This window comes from Ornithodoros turicata, chromosome 7, assembly GCF_037126465.1.
Source record: "Ornithodoros turicata isolate Travis chromosome 7, ASM3712646v1, whole genome shotgun sequence".
Lineage (NCBI taxonomy): Eukaryota > Metazoa > Arthropoda > Arachnida > Ixodida > Argasidae > Ornithodoros > Ornithodoros turicata.
Genome location: NC_088207.1, coordinates 37,003,337 through 37,020,530, shown reverse-complemented (window position 1 = coordinate 37,020,530; position 17,194 = coordinate 37,003,337). Strand labels below are relative to the sequence as shown.

At 43.7% G+C, this 17,194-nt stretch overlaps 2 protein-coding genes across 3 annotated transcripts; one reads left to right on the top strand and one right to left on the bottom strand.

Moving 5' to 3' along the window:
- Nucleotides 1-1,185: 1,185 nt before the first annotated feature.
- On the bottom strand, nucleotides 1,186-6,199 carry LOC135400969 (uncharacterized). Of its 2 annotated transcripts, XM_064633024.1 has the most exons (6): nucleotides 5,722-6,199; nucleotides 4,877-5,056; nucleotides 4,372-4,820; nucleotides 3,372-3,983; nucleotides 2,832-3,001; nucleotides 1,186-1,390 (listed from the first exon to the last, which is right to left on the bottom strand). In XM_064633024.1, the coding sequence occupies exons 2-6, from the start codon at nucleotides 4,968-4,970 to the stop codon at nucleotides 1,228-1,230; spliced, it is 1,488 nt and encodes a 495-aa protein (XP_064489094.1). In that variant the 5' UTR covers nucleotides 4,971-5,056; nucleotides 5,722-6,199; the 3' UTR covers nucleotides 1,186-1,227. The 2 variants fall into 2 exon arrangements, with proteins under 2 accessions (XP_064489094.1, XP_064489095.1); XM_064633025.1 differs by lacking the exon at nucleotides 5,722-6,199 and having other exon boundaries at nucleotides 4,877-5,710.
- Nucleotides 6,200-8,387: 2,188 nt separating this feature from the next.
- On the top strand, nucleotides 8,388-16,495 carry LOC135400968 (E3 UFM1-protein ligase 1-like). Its single transcript, XM_064633023.1, has 17 exons — nucleotides 8,388-8,496; nucleotides 8,818-8,963; nucleotides 9,082-9,208; nucleotides 9,532-9,646; nucleotides 9,718-9,848; nucleotides 10,043-10,101; nucleotides 10,284-10,430; nucleotides 10,574-10,749; nucleotides 11,982-12,164; nucleotides 13,231-13,363; nucleotides 13,430-13,688; nucleotides 14,563-14,726; nucleotides 14,882-15,018; nucleotides 15,534-15,614; nucleotides 15,803-15,891; nucleotides 15,974-16,185; nucleotides 16,255-16,495. Exons 1-17 carry the CDS (start codon nucleotides 8,420-8,422, stop codon nucleotides 16,389-16,391), a joined length of 2,373 nt encoding a protein of 790 aa, XP_064489093.1. The 5' UTR covers nucleotides 8,388-8,419; the 3' UTR covers nucleotides 16,392-16,495.
- Nucleotides 16,496-17,194: the final 699 nt, after the last annotated feature.

The window sequence follows — 17,194 nt, the reverse complement described above, 5'->3', positions numbered from 1 at the left end:
CTTATTACGGGTTTGCCGATGCAGATGTTTAGATCAAATACATAATTTTGAGTTGTGTGCTGTGGCTCGTGTAGAACCAAAGCTGAGATCCTCCGGAAATTTAGTCTTTCTGCAATGATCTTTGAAAACAGAAACGAAATTTGCGTTCATATTTGATAGCATTTTTGTGTTCCAAATTGGCATTCGTCTTTGCATTGCTCGGACACCCAATACGATGGTGTTCCAAACGTCATGCAGTGTGGAACAGAAAGCACCGATGCACTCGCTGAACATCGAGTGAACAGTCTGTCGATTTCTGCAAATGGGAGCTGTGGAATATACTTGCACTTACATTTGATAGTGGGATACCTTGGGAGACCTTTCGTAACACTTCCTGTACATTTGCACTAGCAATTATTTAATGTCCATGTACATAGCGTGTGAGTGACCAAGCTGATCTGCTCTTTACAATGTCACTGCTGTGAGTGATGCAGGGGTGTGGCTGTTGTGTTGTATGTTAAAACTGCAGGGGTTGAAATAAAAACAAAAACGAGTAGGAAAATGACTGTTGATAGTTCCTCCGCAGTGGTTACAACAAAACAGTGGTGGACCATCCAGTGTTCGTCAGAGTCGCAGGCATTTCTGTCCGTTTCGTCCACGCATGTCAAAATAACATTTCTTCTACTTGAACGTTTGTCTGATCAATATGATTTCTATTTTTCAAACTGTTAGGTTCATTAGATGATGACATTTGTATTCTTCATCTAATTCGTTGTTATGAAAGGACTCTGAAGCAGTTCTACCGCATTAGAGTGGACGTAGATGGAGCTGTAAATCATATAGTTACGCATAAATACTGCAAAAAAATGGAAAATTTTGCGGTCCTAACAATTTGCGAATTCGCTAGGGGAGACATATAAGGAATATTTTGCCGGACTTCAATTTTGCAATGCACGTCCTTTGTGGTTGTACCATGGGTCTCATCCCTGTCAGAACACCGGAAGCCCGAAACTTCACCAGGACATCCGGAATTGCCTGTGCCCCTGCAACACCCACGGGGTTTCGGACTTTCCCTCGGTGAACCTGATGTTGACAGTCAAGCATATACATTCTCCAGTGGAGAACGGCAGCGGATTGATGAAACGATGTTCGAACCAGTGCGGAGTCGACTTCCATCAGTGTGAAACTCAGCCAAGGCGTGCCAAGTGTCAGCAAGAATATTTATTTCTGTGACAGGGCCACGCTCCTTCAGAGGATGATTTCGGGGTATCTCATAAATTCTTCACTTTGGAGGTATAATTCCAGAGCACGGAGCGATTGAGGTGAGAGCCCACTGTATCTCTGCAGTGCGGGCTGGAATGGACGGCTACTCTTTTTCTCTCTCTCTTCTTGTTCTTTCTTCTTTAACCATCTGTAGGGGAAAAAAAATGAGAGATGCAGTGTGTAAGCACTACGTCTGTTCGACCATCTCACTACAGTCATCCAAAAATAAGCTTTGTAAGTGAATTTTTCTCCGCTGAAGCCACCAGCTGCATTCCTACTGTGCTTAACCTCTGCTCCGTTATCTCTCTTCAGGAAAAACAAAAGCTCTCGAGAACGCACTGACGGAGAACGTATCGCCACAATGAGCCCCAGAAACTCCATCACAGTGTGAATCGCAGCTACACAAGTTCCGCATGGATCGCTCCCAAATACTTCAACCAGATCTGTTGATGACAAGTTAATATCCTTTGCCACCTGGAAGACACTGGCAGTCCGCAGCTGTATTCCTGGCTGTAGTTAACCTCTACTCACTTACTATATCACTTCAGGTAGGACCATCAATGCTTGCTTATTAGCACTGCTGCTGACTGCCAAGATGGCAAGATACTTGATGTCTGTATACAAGTGCTGTGAAGTTTTACCAGGTGGTGGTAGTTTTCTTACAGGTTCTGCATGCCAAATGGGCTATCATGTAGGATACCAATGCTGAGGAATTCGCGATACAGCATTTTATAGTGAGGAATTCTAAGGTAAGAGAAATGCTGTACCTCCCGACAAGGTGCTTGATGCAGTAACAAAACTATAGAAGCATCTCACAGAGGCGAATATAGCTGTTTCAACAAATGTACTAGAACATAGAAATCATAAACTGACAGTTCTACTGCCTATAAAGCCGTACCAAGATACTGTACACAAGATTCCAAGTGCTGTTGATTTACTGTCCACATAATACGATCAAGCGCCGCTTGGTGTTAAAAATCGTGACACAAAACTCGGAAACCTAGAGAAAGAATCGGAAAAGCTCGCCAATCATGAGAAAGAAGTCCTACAACTAAAACCCCTGCTAAATAACAAAGTGGAGCACAACAGGCCATTGAATCACGACATACACAGGATCTCGGTGAAGGAAAATGAAAACCTGGATGAATGTACAGTCTGATCTTGCCACCATAATACCATAAACAGTCCTTGTCTGAGGGAACATGATATGCAAGACGTATGTTGTTTATCTGTTTGCGGGAAGAAAACATATGTCACACTTGCTAATTTCATGAGCAGGACTAGCTGCAGAAAAGAGTACAGATTTGTATTAGAGATGGTAAAGAACAGCCCCGTACTGCACCTAGTTATTCAGGAACAGGTCATATAACTAGATTGGCGATATTGAAAAATACATTTGCAATTATGGAATTGTAATGCTACAGCATATGCACCTGAAGAGTTTTGTAGAAATACATTGCAAATTACCTATCGTTTGCTTAAGCGCACCAAGTGCTAGATGCAAAGAGGACGACACACAGAGTTTAACAGTCTAAAGTGTACTTTTGTTCTAGATGTGAACAGAAACACTGCACACATAACAGCGTCACCTTGAATATGCCCTCTCTGCGTCTTCCCTGGTAGCCTTGGCTGTGGCATTGGCTAGCTCGAGGTCTTTCAATTTCCTCGTCATTTCTTCTTGGCGTTTCTGAATTCGCTTTCTTTCTAACCACATCTTGAAGGCACTTTGTGAATCTTCTCGAGCTACATCTTGCTCGACCTGTGAACAGTGTGGTTTTCTTATCAACAAACATAACCGGTTATATGCAAAAGCTTGTTCTTGCAATATGTGGTGTAGCTGCACGGAATAAATCAACATTTTTATGTGACGTAGGAATTATAAGGCCCTATGTATTTTTTTCAAAGCGTATGTTAATTATGTGGGTAAATATGGTACTATTTTTGCTGAGAGCGAGACAGTATAACTGAATGACAGCATAGTTGCATAAAAAATAGCTAATTGCAATGGCACCCAAGAGTAATTAAGCTAAAAATCACCTAAGTAAATTCTATGCCCAAAACCTCACGAGCCTCTCCGACAAACAGAGCCCCCCAAATTTATTTATTTTGTTCTGTTTTTGGTATGCTACCTCATGTTTCGTCTCCAACGCCTTTTCCGCCTCCCCTCTTGGCCTCTTTTTCTCGAACTTCTTCCTTGCTAACCAGGCCTGGAAAGCAAGTTGGGCCTCTCGTTTCCTCTCCTCTTGCTCCTTCTGCAGTTCCATCTCTTTCTGTTTGCTTCTCATTTGCTCTTCAACTCTTTTCCTCTGCATTGCCTCCTTCATCTCACTCGGCAACCCGTACACGGACCTCCTGTTTCCACCATACTTGGGCAGCCTCGTCTTCTTGCTGCTCTGCGCATTCTCTGTGGGACGTATTCCTGTAGAAGTTCTCGGGCGAAGCTCTTTCCTCTTCGCCGTAGATTTCGGACGGACTGCACTGTCGGCAGACGACACTTGACGCGTGGGGGGGCGGCTAGTCGAGTACTGCACTTGGCCTTTGTGCTGCAGAGATTCTTTCGAACTGGTTGTGTCTGATTCAAAAGAGCATAGTGTCTCGTGCGAGACTGATATTTCTTCTTCGTCTCCGTCGTGACCATTGGAGTTGTTGCTGGTGCCGGGAGGGGCTACCGAGTCATGGCAAGGAATGTCCTCTTCCACGGATTCAGAGTCCGAGCTTGTGCTATAGTCACTGCAGCAACCCTTCAAAGAATAATGAGTGTCAACGGCAAAACTGCTAGGATGTAGGCGAGCTGGTATGTTGCAAGACAAGGAAACCTGAGACAGGGAGCAAAAAGGGACACAAGGGGGAAACACAAGGGACACAAAGGGAAAAAGCACAACACGCTCTCAAAATAATTTTTTGATATTTGTAAAACAATAAAACATAAAAGTTATTAAAGTATAATATAATAAAATATTTATTGAATATTTTAATAATGAGTGTACTTGTACTTTATATAAAGTTTTTATGTGTGTGACTTGTTAATTTTAAAGATGAACCACAATCATGTGGTCTTTACAAGTAGATCCGATACAACGTAACACCCCTAACAAAAGGAGAATTTGTTGCTGACGCGGGACTTTTTACCTGCTCTTCACCATGAGGGTACTCTCCATTGGAAAAATGTGAGGCTCCAGCGTGCTTGACTGTATCATAATTTTCCTCGTGCAACCTCTCGTTGATAACGCATTCCACAATTCCGCTCCCATTGTCAGTTGCAATCGTGTAATCCAAAGAAGCACTGTCTGGAGTACCACGTGCAGTTGTCACGAAGCCCGAAGTACCCACAAGCTCCTGTATGTGTAAGGGTGTTCGACCGTCGGCTTCATCGTCGGGATACGTTTCCAAAACACGGTCGTCCTCAGAATAGTCAGCACTATCAAGTACAGGAGAGAAACAGACAATTTTCTCCACCGGGTCTTCACGGAACTGAACCCTTCGTGGACGTTGAGATTCCACAGGCGTAGTGTCCGCATACAGCTGTGCGTTGATGACTCGTAGTTTGTCAGCAACATCGTACACATATTCTCCATACCCTGCATTCCAAACAGCAGATGTAGTGAGACGAGAAACAGAAGTACTAGTAACTAACCGTCGCAGTCATCCTCATCGTTTTCATCATCGTCATCAGTAGAGGCACTGGCGTCCGGCAGACTTAGTTGAGTTAGGTAGTTGCTGGGTTGCATTGGAGTACGGGCACTTTCCTTGTCACGAAGTACATCACTGAGCACCACACAGTGTGCAATTTTCGGGGAATGCTTTCACATTTAGGCTATAGTGAAAGCAGGGGTTAAAACCAGTATATTAAAAAGATTGCTGTTGAAGGACAAAAGAGAAAATGTAACATCAGGTACAATAACGATGCTTTTCGGCTTCTTTTTAGGTCCCTGCCAAGCAGCCAATAATTAATTCATAAACCGAGTATGGTGCGAGTAAGGTAATATGCAGAAAAGGAACAGTGGTCTTTTTTTTTTTTAGTTTTTTTTCTTTTTACTTTTTCTTTTCTTTTTGGTTAATTCAATTTTGATTAGCATGCTGCATACACTGCCTAAGATTAATTGAAGCACTTGGTAAAGTCGTAAATCGGGAAATGGGGCGGGGGTTGTCAGGACTTCCGGGCGCCTAACCCACTACCCTAGATCCGTGTCTGGTGGTATGAATATGGACGTCACACACTGTGGACACGATACAGTCTGTCTGTAAGAGTGCGGGACAACTTTCTGTATAATACTCTTCAGCCTGTTCGCAACGTTCGCACAATTTTTCGCGGGATGCATATCGCACAGTGGACTAGCGTCCGTCTTCCTTTTTCGTTTTTCTTTGGGTCCGGCACGATTTTGTAGTTTATATAGGCACCCACGGAACATGTAATTAACGATAAAAGTAAGTTACGTTCGCGATTACCATTTATTCTTACAGCGACGCAAAATAACTTACCTCCTGACCGTCGTGTGGAATGAATTCCAGCGCCTGCTCAAAGGCGCTAAGGCTGACAAGGATAAGTTGCGACAACTGTGCAGGTGTTTCTTCCCATGAAGAGATAGTTCAGTCGTCCTACCTTAAGCGACATATTTCCTTCCCCTTTTCAGCCGAACCCGTCGTAAGCTTCTCTTTAAAGTACTATCTCCAAACAATGCCGCGCTGATATCGACCCTGCACACGTGATCGACACTCGTGCGACATAACGCCAGTGGCCGTGATCGATTTGTCTGCGTGCATCTGTAGGTGAGCTACAGCGGTACAGCTCCGCCCTTGTATCTGGATCACGAAACTGCGTGTAAATTCTATATTAGCGCGTAGCGCCAGTAGTCTATCGGCAAGGAAATGGACCACCTCCCGTCCTTAGCTCTTCGCCGCAAAAGCCCTAAAAAATGTATCACTCGCAGTAGATTTAGTAGATTTCGTAAATTGGGTACATGTTACAGCGTAAAAAAAGTTCATCTTCTGCGCGCTTTGTTTCATTGTTGGAATGTCAAAATAACACCTGTGTATAGGGGGCCATGCCGGAGGTTTCGGTTCTTCTGCACTAAAATGCGACCGTCTGCTGCAGCTGCTGAGCCAGCGGCCGATAAACGGATGTGCGCGCGTGCAACTTTATTGGGCGACATGCCGGCGATGACGCGAGCGCGAAAAGAGCTACGTCAGAGTCACTTGAGTACACGTACACGTACCATCAGAGCTCTACGTCACGTCTGTTCGCGTATGCCCTGCGCCTCGTTGCCTATTCCCTTTTGAGTCAGGGCAGGTATCTTAGGATACCACAGGCTGGGTCAGGATCGTCAGGAACGGTCCAGACTGGAGTCGGGGCTGCCTCTGTGATGTTTCGGAGCTCTCCGGGTTTTGGAATCCGTCGGGTCCGCTTCCGTTCGTCCATCCGAAGGGGAGGCTTTAGATTTTGTCCGCTCTCCGCGCCCCGTAAGAATATTCTAGGCTGCTCGTCTGGCTTGTGTCGTCTGCTAGCAGCATCGCTTTGATTTGACCCACTCTCTCCATCCTTCGCGTTTTCTAGCAAATCTTGCATCGTTTCTTCCGGCGTCGTTACTCTTGGCCTTCTTCCGCGATAACTTCGGGCGTGCTTTTGCTCCCTGCCACAACGCAAAAGAGTACGGTGAGCTAGAAGGACAGAGAGACAGAGACAGTAGAGATTTTATCATCGTTTTCAAAGCGCCTCGCTGCCTTCCACTTCTCCGTACAATGTCACTGTTGAACGTATAGTTGAGAAAAATATGAAAGCACGCTTGAAAGATTGTGCACCTCTTTTTTTTTTCTGATCTGTCTTGTAACGTCCCTCAGCAGCAGGGCCCTGGAAGGGTAGCCAAAGCGGGATCTACCGGAGTCCCACCAGCCAGCGGAGACAAGTACACCGTGCTGAATGGTGTTTCAAAAAAAGTCATCCAACTCGAGCTAGTTTGGTAGAATCAAGACTGACATAGTGCGAAAATTTGAGGCAGGGATGCAATTGTAGTTCCAGAAAAAGGAATGTGTCTGTGGAAATAAACCCGGTTGCTAGAAAGTGTTTGTGCCGTACACTTCTAAGTCCCCAATTTTCACGCTGTGTCAGTCGTTGAGGGTGTTTCACCGAAGAAACCTATCCTACTTGTCTGAGGTCGTCAACGTTATTTATCTCACGGAAGCTTTTGCCAGGATTTCCGAGCACTTTTATTAATTTTAAGTCGCCAGAAATTGAATTTTCTGGATTGAACTCAGAAATTTGCAAAACCGGCCTTGTGTTTTGGTTTATTTATTTATTTTTTTTATTTGCCAGAAACAGAAAGCACTTGTCGGATTTACCCCACTCCATTGCAAAATACGGTAAGTTTGATTGCGAAGCCCTTCGTTTCGAGGCGCGCAAGTTATCGTCCGCGCCCAGATCTGCGAAACAAGCGATGCGAGGAGGTCATGGAGGCGACCTTTCACTTTTCCTTTTTCATGGATGTGCTGACAACGGCAGCATGGTTCTAACACAAAATTGTCTTAAACAACAGTGAGAAGGGAACATGAGACAATTTGTGTGCCTCGAAACGGAGGGTTTCGCACTTTTGTTAGGTGTTGTCAGTGCAATGCTCTGTGCAAGTAGGTCAGCTATCTGCGCAGCTTCCCTCTCTCCCCTATTGCCCGGGATGCGACCTCGTTGGCCCCAAGTTTCTCCCAAGTAAGGGGGTAATTCCAACTGTCGTGGCATTGTCTTTTAATAGGTTGAGAAGATTTTCATTTTGAAATTTATAACACGTTAGGTGAGACACGGGACACTCAGTATGTACCCCGTACAATGTTAGCGAGTGAAACACGACCGAGTGAGTTTGACCTCGCAAAAAGTGAATAAATTAGACACTTTTGTGATCATATTGTTGCAGTAATTGTATATGCCTAGCCGTTGTTTCTTCAAATACGACATTAATTGCTTTTCGTAATTTTTTTACGCACTTTTGCAGTGAATGTACCCGTATAAAAGCCGCAGCGAGATTTTTACGCACTGCTAAAATGAAAATAAAGCCAAATGTACTGTTAATAGGTTATGAAGGCATATTTTTAGAATTACTACAAACCATAGTTACTCTCTAGGTATTTAAGATTTTGCTTCTATATCTCGGGAAAGGGAAACCGAATCAAATATCACACCACCACGACTGCCAACATGGCTGCTGACTGGGAAGAAGTTAAGCGACTGGCAGCAGACTTCCAGCGAGCACAGCTCAGTACATCTGTCCAGAGGTCTGAACATTTGCATGAAACATTGTCTCATATAGATCTAACGGGAAGTCTCAGTTTCGTGAACCATTTCGATACAGTACCTAAAATGAGCACCACTGATAAGAGCGCCTCGGAGTACAGAAATCGTAACTGAAGTTTTTGCTGTAGTTTTATGCTTGGGTAGATTTGGCGTTCGAAAATGTGGCACAGAAAGGTTACGGCGCTTTCTACTTTAACATGGTATTATGCTGTGGGGGCGAGATCCTTGGTTCTAGCATATGGAGTTGTGAGCTAACCGTGGATGAGCTTTCAAATTACTCTAATTTGCACATTTATTCGCAGACTTTCAGAAAGAAATTGCATTGAAATCGTGAAGAAATTGATCGAGCTGAAACTTATCGATGTCATCTTTACAAATGACGGGAAGGAGTACATCACCCCAAAGCATCTGCAGAAAGAGATTCTCGACGAGCTTACAGTTGCAGGAGGTATTGCACACCCCTTGTCTCGGGTTTAGTTCGCAGTATTGCACAGTCTTTGCAGAATGTGTAACTAATATAAACCAGCACCGTATTAATGTCAGGTTGTGCATGTGCTTTTTTACAGGACGAATTAACTTAGTTGACCTTGCTCATACTCTAAATGTGGACCTCTTCCACGTTCAGGGAAGGTGCAATGATCTTATTCGCACCGATCACAGTTTGCAGATTGTCTTGGGCCAGTTGATCAGCAGGTGAGAATGTCTCGGTAGAACACATTTCATTTTGACAGTGTGCACCATGTCTTTGATGTAAATACAATGTCTTATGTCTTTAAAATTACATCACCTTAAATGTTACAACCCTGCATACTGTATGACTGCGGCAGTGTCATATGGAAATACAGTCAATACAGGTGCATCCTTAAAGTAATAGGCTGGTTGCAGACGACACTACAATTTTTTTTGTCAAATGTGGACCCACCTAGCAGTGTTGCCAGGATTGGAGCTATGCAGTGTTTGTGGACTCGCATGCGTAGAGCAGACACATGAAATCTCTGTTTGAAAATGCACTTCAGGTCGTATTTGGACTCACTATCCGAAGAAATCAATGACAGACTTCAACAGGAGGGGCACCTAACATTTGGGGACATTACAAAACTCTACGACTTACCTCCGGAGTTCTTAGAAAGCGTAAGTGCTTTTATTCCTCCATGGCTGTTGAATGACTAAATATCTACATAAGGCACAAATCTTGCTTACAGGTAGTTTACTCAAGATTGGGTTCCATCATCAAGGGTCACTGTGATCCAACTGATAAGCAGCACATATTCACAGATACCTACGTCACTAAGCACACATACCATATTCGTGGAGCGCTGTCTGCTGTCACAAGGTAGCAAACACTAGGTCATGTAGCGGATTCAACTGTTCCACCAATATCGAAAGGCTGATTCCCAAATGCCATCACTGACATCCGTTGGCTAAGACCATAATGCACATATTTCTTGTGTGAATGATACCTTCATGATCTTGCGATATGGCAACAAGCAGTTTACTGATTTCTTGTTAACTTTTTACATGTTTCAGGCCTATTCAGTTGTCAACTTTAATAAGCGCTTATCAGTTTCCGGAAAAGTTGCTTTATGGTGAGCCAAACGTGATTCGTACTTTTGTTCCCGCTGTCAGGAAAGTGTCAACCTGCATGTGATTTTATGTTGTAATGTGTGTAAACACATGAGGAGAAAGTGGGTGCCTTGCTCTACATGGAGTCCTGTCCCCTTGAAAAGTGTTCACATGGCAGATATAGGAGGCATGTTTTGTTTGACAGGCATTGTAGACGATATGATCAAGAACGGCCGGCTTGCCGGGACTCTGGTGGGCGGTCGGTCGGAGCGCACGTCGTACATCCCCGATATCTATTCTCGGTCACAGAACAGCTGGGTGGATTCCTGCTATCAGCAGAATGGATACCTAGGCAAGTTATCACATGTCTCTGGTTTTGACAGTTGAAGCCCTTCAAGTTTATTCTTTGTGCAATCCAGGTCTGTTGTAGAACATCTAACAATGTGTGAAAGCCTTGTGCAGTGTCTGATGCGGGGCTACAAAATCTTATTTCAGAATTTGATGCTGTCAGTCGTCTGGGTATTGCTGACGCTAAAACCTACATCAAACGGCGATACAAGGACGAGAACTTGGTGTTCTTGAAGAGCATTTGCGTAGGGCAGGGAATACTTGCACAAGTTGAAGCTGCCGTGGAGGAAGTTGCAGCAACAGGGTCTTGGACTGACGTTATGGTATTACTTTAAATGTGAACTTCTTTATTTCGCCAATTGGGTTAGCCACAATCAGGGGCCGTTCTTTTTATGATTTGTTTATATAGAAATGTGGTGGAGGCATGTAGGTTAATGACGTACATTCCAACTGTAGACAACGAGCAATTGGCCGAGGCAGGCTACATACATGGAGTACACAAATACATAAGCCCAGAAGGCCCAGGTTCGAATCCTGCAGCACCTTTTTCCTGAGTTGTTGGATTCAACTTGAATTGAACTTGATTCAAGAAATTGGACAGGCTCTAAATGTTTGACTAACGAGTTCAAAAGTAAAATTAGAAAAGTGGTAGCTTCAAGTTTGAATTTGTCTTAATGCTTTAGCGGTTTTCTTGGGACTCCTAAACTGAAGTATAGAAAAGCCATGGTACCCTACTAAGTTTTCTGACCGTAAAGTCGGCCGAGTTTTGTTGATGTGCTAGAGGGTGGACGAATAGGCTTAGCAGCGTCCAGAGCAGCATATCTACCTATGTGAAAAGCATTTGCATGTGGAAATGATATAATTTATGTCGTCTGTAAATCGTTGTCTCATTTCCTGTCGAAATCTGGCTTTGACAGGCTGCGGCATTGCTTGAAAAGAAAACTTCCCAAAATACATATTCCAGCAATACAGGCACCGGAGAACGCTGAAGTCCGGTTTAACCAACACCGATTAACATTTGAACCGTGATCAACGACCGCTTAACTTGAATTTAACGCTTAACTTTGCTTCACTAAAGGGAGTTATTGTCAGTGAAGCATTCATCATGTCACCAACTAACGTTCGTAAAAAAGATTTGAGTGTTAACTTAAGTTTTAGGAACCCTTGATCTTGGTTTAGAGTTAACCAGTATTGGTGAAACTGGGCCTAAGCACCGCACAGTCAGCACATCTGCATAGCTCCTTGTGTTAGTTTAAATTGTGAGAAATGTTTTATTTATTTCTATCTATTTTTGTTTTTTCACCCAAAAATCCGCTCCTCTACCTGATGTTGCCAGGTTTTACCCCATTTTACACCTCCTAAAATAAAACCAAATTTTAGCCCCCAGATTTACAGAAAAACATGTAGCCCCCGAAACGGAAGGGTCTAATTACATACTAGTACATGCAGACCCCCTCTGTGAGCGGTGTTAGTAATGTTTTATTCCTATACGTGGAAGTAGGTTATGCATCCGCTTTTGAAATGCTTCATATATCTCTCGGATTTTTCGCTGTAGCCGCTTCTTCCGTCTGTGTGCACACCGGAGGACGGAGCAAACATCATTCAGGTTGCGCTCAAGTCTCGCTCTAAGGGAAGCGCATCCGTTCAGGCTCTGCTGGACACCATTGTGGTTAGCGACGCGTTCATTGACACCTGCATGCGATCCTTTGATCCGTTGATGACAGCCAAGGCAGAACTGGTAAGTAATCATGAATTATATCGACTATCAGTGTCACTTTCATCAGTTTCATCATTGAAGCTTTATGAGCAAGCGTCATCAACTGCTAAATTTGTAGATTTAGTTTGCTTCTACCTGAGTAGAGCTTGCCTAGTGAAAGTGTCATACGAAAATTGTGCATCTGCATTCATAAAAGGATACAATTTAAACAAGCATGGTAGTAGATGAGACGAAACATTCTTTGATTTACAAGATTGAGGCAAATGCCTCAGGCCAGGGACTGGCAACATTTGGAACTGATAACATATTACAGTAGTATTACATATCTTGTTGTGTATTACATATTATACATACATGTTTATTGTATACTTCTCCCAACCTGAGGTTTTTACTTCAATCCACCTTCACTGCATTGCTGGATTTTCCACTTTTTGATTTAAAATAGCTTTTCTCACAACTGAATTTTTGGCAGCTGGATGCTGCCTCATGCATATCCATATCACTCCCAGTATTATAACTAGCTACCCAAAACTTGAAAACTCAAAGCAGATTCTTGGAAAATCATGCTTTCTGCTGTGAGCACTGTCTTTTGCACCTGCCTTGTAGAAACTTCAGTACATTAGGGAGAGTGACATTATAAAGCTGTGTTGCTTGAATCAAACTGGATTTGGCTGAACTGGCTCCAGAACATTTTAAGAACTTTGGCAAACTTTATTGTAGACCGAAGCACCTTTATATTTTTTTTTGCACGTTAAAAAATGTTTCAGAAATAATATATGAGGGCACTGCTATGAAAGCCTCCTTTTAGGCTCCTTTGGTATCTTTGCTCTTATCTCTCTGTATGTGGCTTAGGCATAGCATATGTTTCTTTCACAGCAAATGCAAATGAGTAGGATTTGATATCTGACACTCCCAATTTTATTGGTGTTTGAAGCTTCTGCAGAGTAGCCTCAATTACCTTTGTTTAACATGTAGCCTCACTGTTGATCCCTTTCTGAGGTACGTTTTCATTGCAGTGTGCAAGGACATGAACACATCAATATCAGTGCTGGCCTTTAAAAGCCATGTAATAACTTGTTACTTACAGGACCCACAGAAGGGTGTTGTTTTCCTCGAGCCCACAGCTGCTTCCAGTGCACCCCACAAACATGCTGCACCCGCTCCAGAAGAGGAAGTTCAGAAACACGATAAAAAGGAAGAAAGACGTAAGAAGGCCACAGGTAAGACAAAGTGGGTTTGAAGGCAGCTATATTGAAAGCATTACAATCGCGTTCCCTTCACCTTAGGTGGGAAGTCTGGCGGAGGTACACAGGGCAGAGAGACGAAAACCAGGTCGACAAAAAGCAAAAAACGTCCCGGTGGTCGTGGAAAAGGGGACCAAGAATCTGATTCTGATGATGCTGCTGAAGCGGCACCGAAACCCAAGAGGCAGGCTGAACTGGAGTTCATGACCCTGTGCGAAGTACAGGACCAGCTAGAGCAGCTGTCAATTCTCAAGGACTGTCCAAAGGAGCTTAGCCTCAGCATTGCTGAAAAAATTCACAGGTGAATGGAGTACACAGTGCAATCCCGTTAATTCGAAATGCATACCTTAATTTGAACTGATGCTCGGGTCCCGGCAAAGCCACGTGTATTTCAATAGGGGAAAAGGCCCAGTAACTCAAACGTATTAAAGTGCGCAACAGTTTGCCCGGCCGCACCCAACTACCCATCGGCTCGGACGCCATGACGTGTCTCTGACGCAGCTGCCAACGCATGAAGCCCTCATTCAGAGCAGCTCCCTTTAGTTCGAATTACGCTTTATTCGAACAATCAACAACAACGACTGTCGATTGTTTATAGTTTACTATATCTCACTTAATACTTCGCTTAGCTACTAACTTAATACTGACCAATTGCTCGGACTTCTAGGAGTCATAAAATCTGTTTGGATTTTTACGTTTAATTAAATTAGCTCACATTTTTGCAAAGCCATTATCTGGGACAACCAAAGAGACTTCAAAGGCTGCCAATGTATGCCTGCTAATTAGTAATGCAAACTAATGCACGGGAATACTTAAGGCAAATCTCTGTGAGTGTAGCCCCCACTGACACACTTGGTGATGGATGTGATCACGACAGAAACAATAGCTGCGATTGACTTTCCTAATTATTTTGCTAACGTGACTGCAGGATTAGAAGTTTAACCAGGTGTCATCTGCTGCAGAGCAGAATCTCCCACAGTTTTGGCATTCTGTCGTTTCTTTAAAGACTCAGCCCACCTGAGAGTTTGCTTGGAGACTTAGAAAGCCAACACGACTTGTACACTTTTGATTTCTCCCTCTATATTTTGTATTCTGTTGAAACGCCCTGCACCTGCATGTGCCTGTTTTTTTCCCGAGTTTCTGCTGAGTGCAAGAATGGTCTTACCCCCATGCAGGCCCCTTACCCGAAAGTACCAAGAAGTGGCCAAATCTATCTTCCTGTCCTCATCGGCGTCTTCTGGAGCGTCCCGTCGCAAGACACATGCAGACCTTCAGGAGAAGCTCACTGGTTTACTTGCCAACGTGCAACAGTTTGAGCGTGGTCTCAAAGTTCTTCCAGGTCAGTGTAGCATTTCATACTCGTGATGTTTGCCACTGGAACTAGCCCGTGACTAGTAATAGAATAAAATGTGTGTATATTATGAAGTATAATAATTTATTAACGCTGAACAAGATGCCTACAGTACTGTTGACACTTTTTCCATTTCATTTCAGAGGACTTACAGAGCCAGCTTGCCAAGTATTTGCTCAAGACGTTGTGCACAGACATAGTCAACATCATTCTTGGTTACTTAGTAGCAGAGCATGGCATTAGTGGAGAGCAAGATCCATCATGTGGACTTGCTCCGGAGGTATCCAAAAGCTGGATTCTAAATATCATTCTACAGTTTAAAACAACATACACAAAAAAATAACGTATGGCATATTTGATGAGATCAGTGCCGGCGGCATCTACAAGGGGGGGGGGGGGGGGGGCAATTGCCGCCCCTGATCCCACCTGGGGTGCACCAAGAAGGCGAAGAAGCTGTTTTAGGATGACAGAAGGGAGAACGAAAATCCAGAACACAGGGGATGGGGGGGGGGGATGCAAATTCCCCACTTATCCCCCAGGAGGCAAAAAGTAAACACCGGCCCTGGATAAGATAATACCTTGAGCTTTGAGAGAGAGAGACTTTAAAGGGAAGCAGCAACACAGCGTGCGAACAGTTTCAAACGGTTTATTTAGATGACCTGGTTTCAAAGCAGTATCACCCTGAGAAAACCGAACATTTTCAGATAAATCCAGAACTGTTATGTTGTCAACTAACAGTTCTATACAACAGTTCCCACTCATGATTTTGTGCCTACTTTTTTCTTCACCCATCAGGCTAGGCAGAAGCTAATTCAGAAATTGCCTGCTGATATCAGGGGGCCAGTATTGAAACTTCACAACTCTTTGTCTGCAAAGGTAATCACTGATAAGTACCTACAGCTTGTACATGTGCTTGGACACTTGGATTAGATAGTGTCTATCTTAAGCTATACATGAACTGTACATTGTGTATAATTGCCTACATGTATTGGAAATGCAAGAAATAGTAGCTATATGCGACAAACACTTTTAGCACCTAACTACAGTGTCATTATTGCTTCTAGACGACAGAAGATTTCATGACAGATGTCAACGTAGTACTTGGCCCAGGCATTTGTGATATGATCATTCGATCGGACAAAAAGAAGGAAAGGTGCGTGATGCCAGACACATAAAAAATCGAGATTCATTTGAAGAATGGATTGCATTGCTTTCTTTTTTTGCTTGTAAAAAAGGCAAGTCCTACAGGGCCATCGGACAGCGCTTCTGTCACAGCTTGGAGAAGCATCAGAGCCTGCCCTATGCTTGCACTTGGCCGTTTTGCTTGTCCTGCAGACTCAAACCCAGCGAATGATACATGCTTCTGGAAAATTTGTACCACAGCTTGTGGCCTTCCTCAAAACTCACGTACCCTTGGAAATCCATTGCTTACTACAGCAAGCACAGGGTAAGTCATCTGACATACGGTAGTGAATGACAGCGAAAATTCCAACTTGGTCTCTCTGTGCTTTTTCAGAGCTGGTTTTAAAACAGTTCACCTTGGATGAGGAATCCGAGGAGAAGAAAGATGTGGTGGCGCAACTCGCAGAATGTATGCCCAAGCTGAAAGAGCTTGGTGCAACATACAAAAGACAAAGTGTATCGGAAGATTAGGGAAAATTGCTCTGTCGAGTTTCATCAAGTGCCTAATATTGGTGGTGTGAATTCATCAACGAGGGTTATTTCTTCCTTTTTGGAATATAGTACCTTGAAAAATATGTGTGTGTTGCTATCGTTTTATCAACGGTGATTAATATTTGTAATTTATGTGATAAAAGCGTCACCCAAGGGCTTCTCTGACATGACCACGACCTACTAGATTATAACAACCATGTCATAATCGGCAACCCCTATGAGGAGCCCGTCCACACGATCCGCAAGGAGTGCTACACATCGGCCCGCGAGATCTACATCGTGATTGGACGATGGAAATTTGAATTTTGAACGCACAAAAGCAGACGTACGAATACCGTGACAGACGACACGAGCAGCTCCTATGAAAACCCATAGAATGATGATGATAATCAACTTTAGAAAGAATTATCGCCCGTGGGACAAGTCCCACTTTATAAAAATACGAAGGTACGCTGAAGTACAAAGTATTGTAGAAATTGAGGAAGCAAAAACCGGGCTGACGAGTAGCGCCACCGCTAGCCTCCAAATGTGGCACTGGGAAGGGGTGCCTATGACACGGTTGCTATAATCTAGTAGATCGTGGACATGACGAAGACTTCTCTGCCGCTCTTATTCGGTGTGGATGAGCACAGATGTTCTTGCCAGCTGGACTGTCATGTGTGCACGTTTTTTCTACTAGTGGTTTACCCAGAATTTCGTCCTTGGGGAGGGGTGCTTTGCAAGACGGTGTATTTACATGCTTTTGACGAAACATTGTGCAATCTCAAACTTTAGGGGTTCTC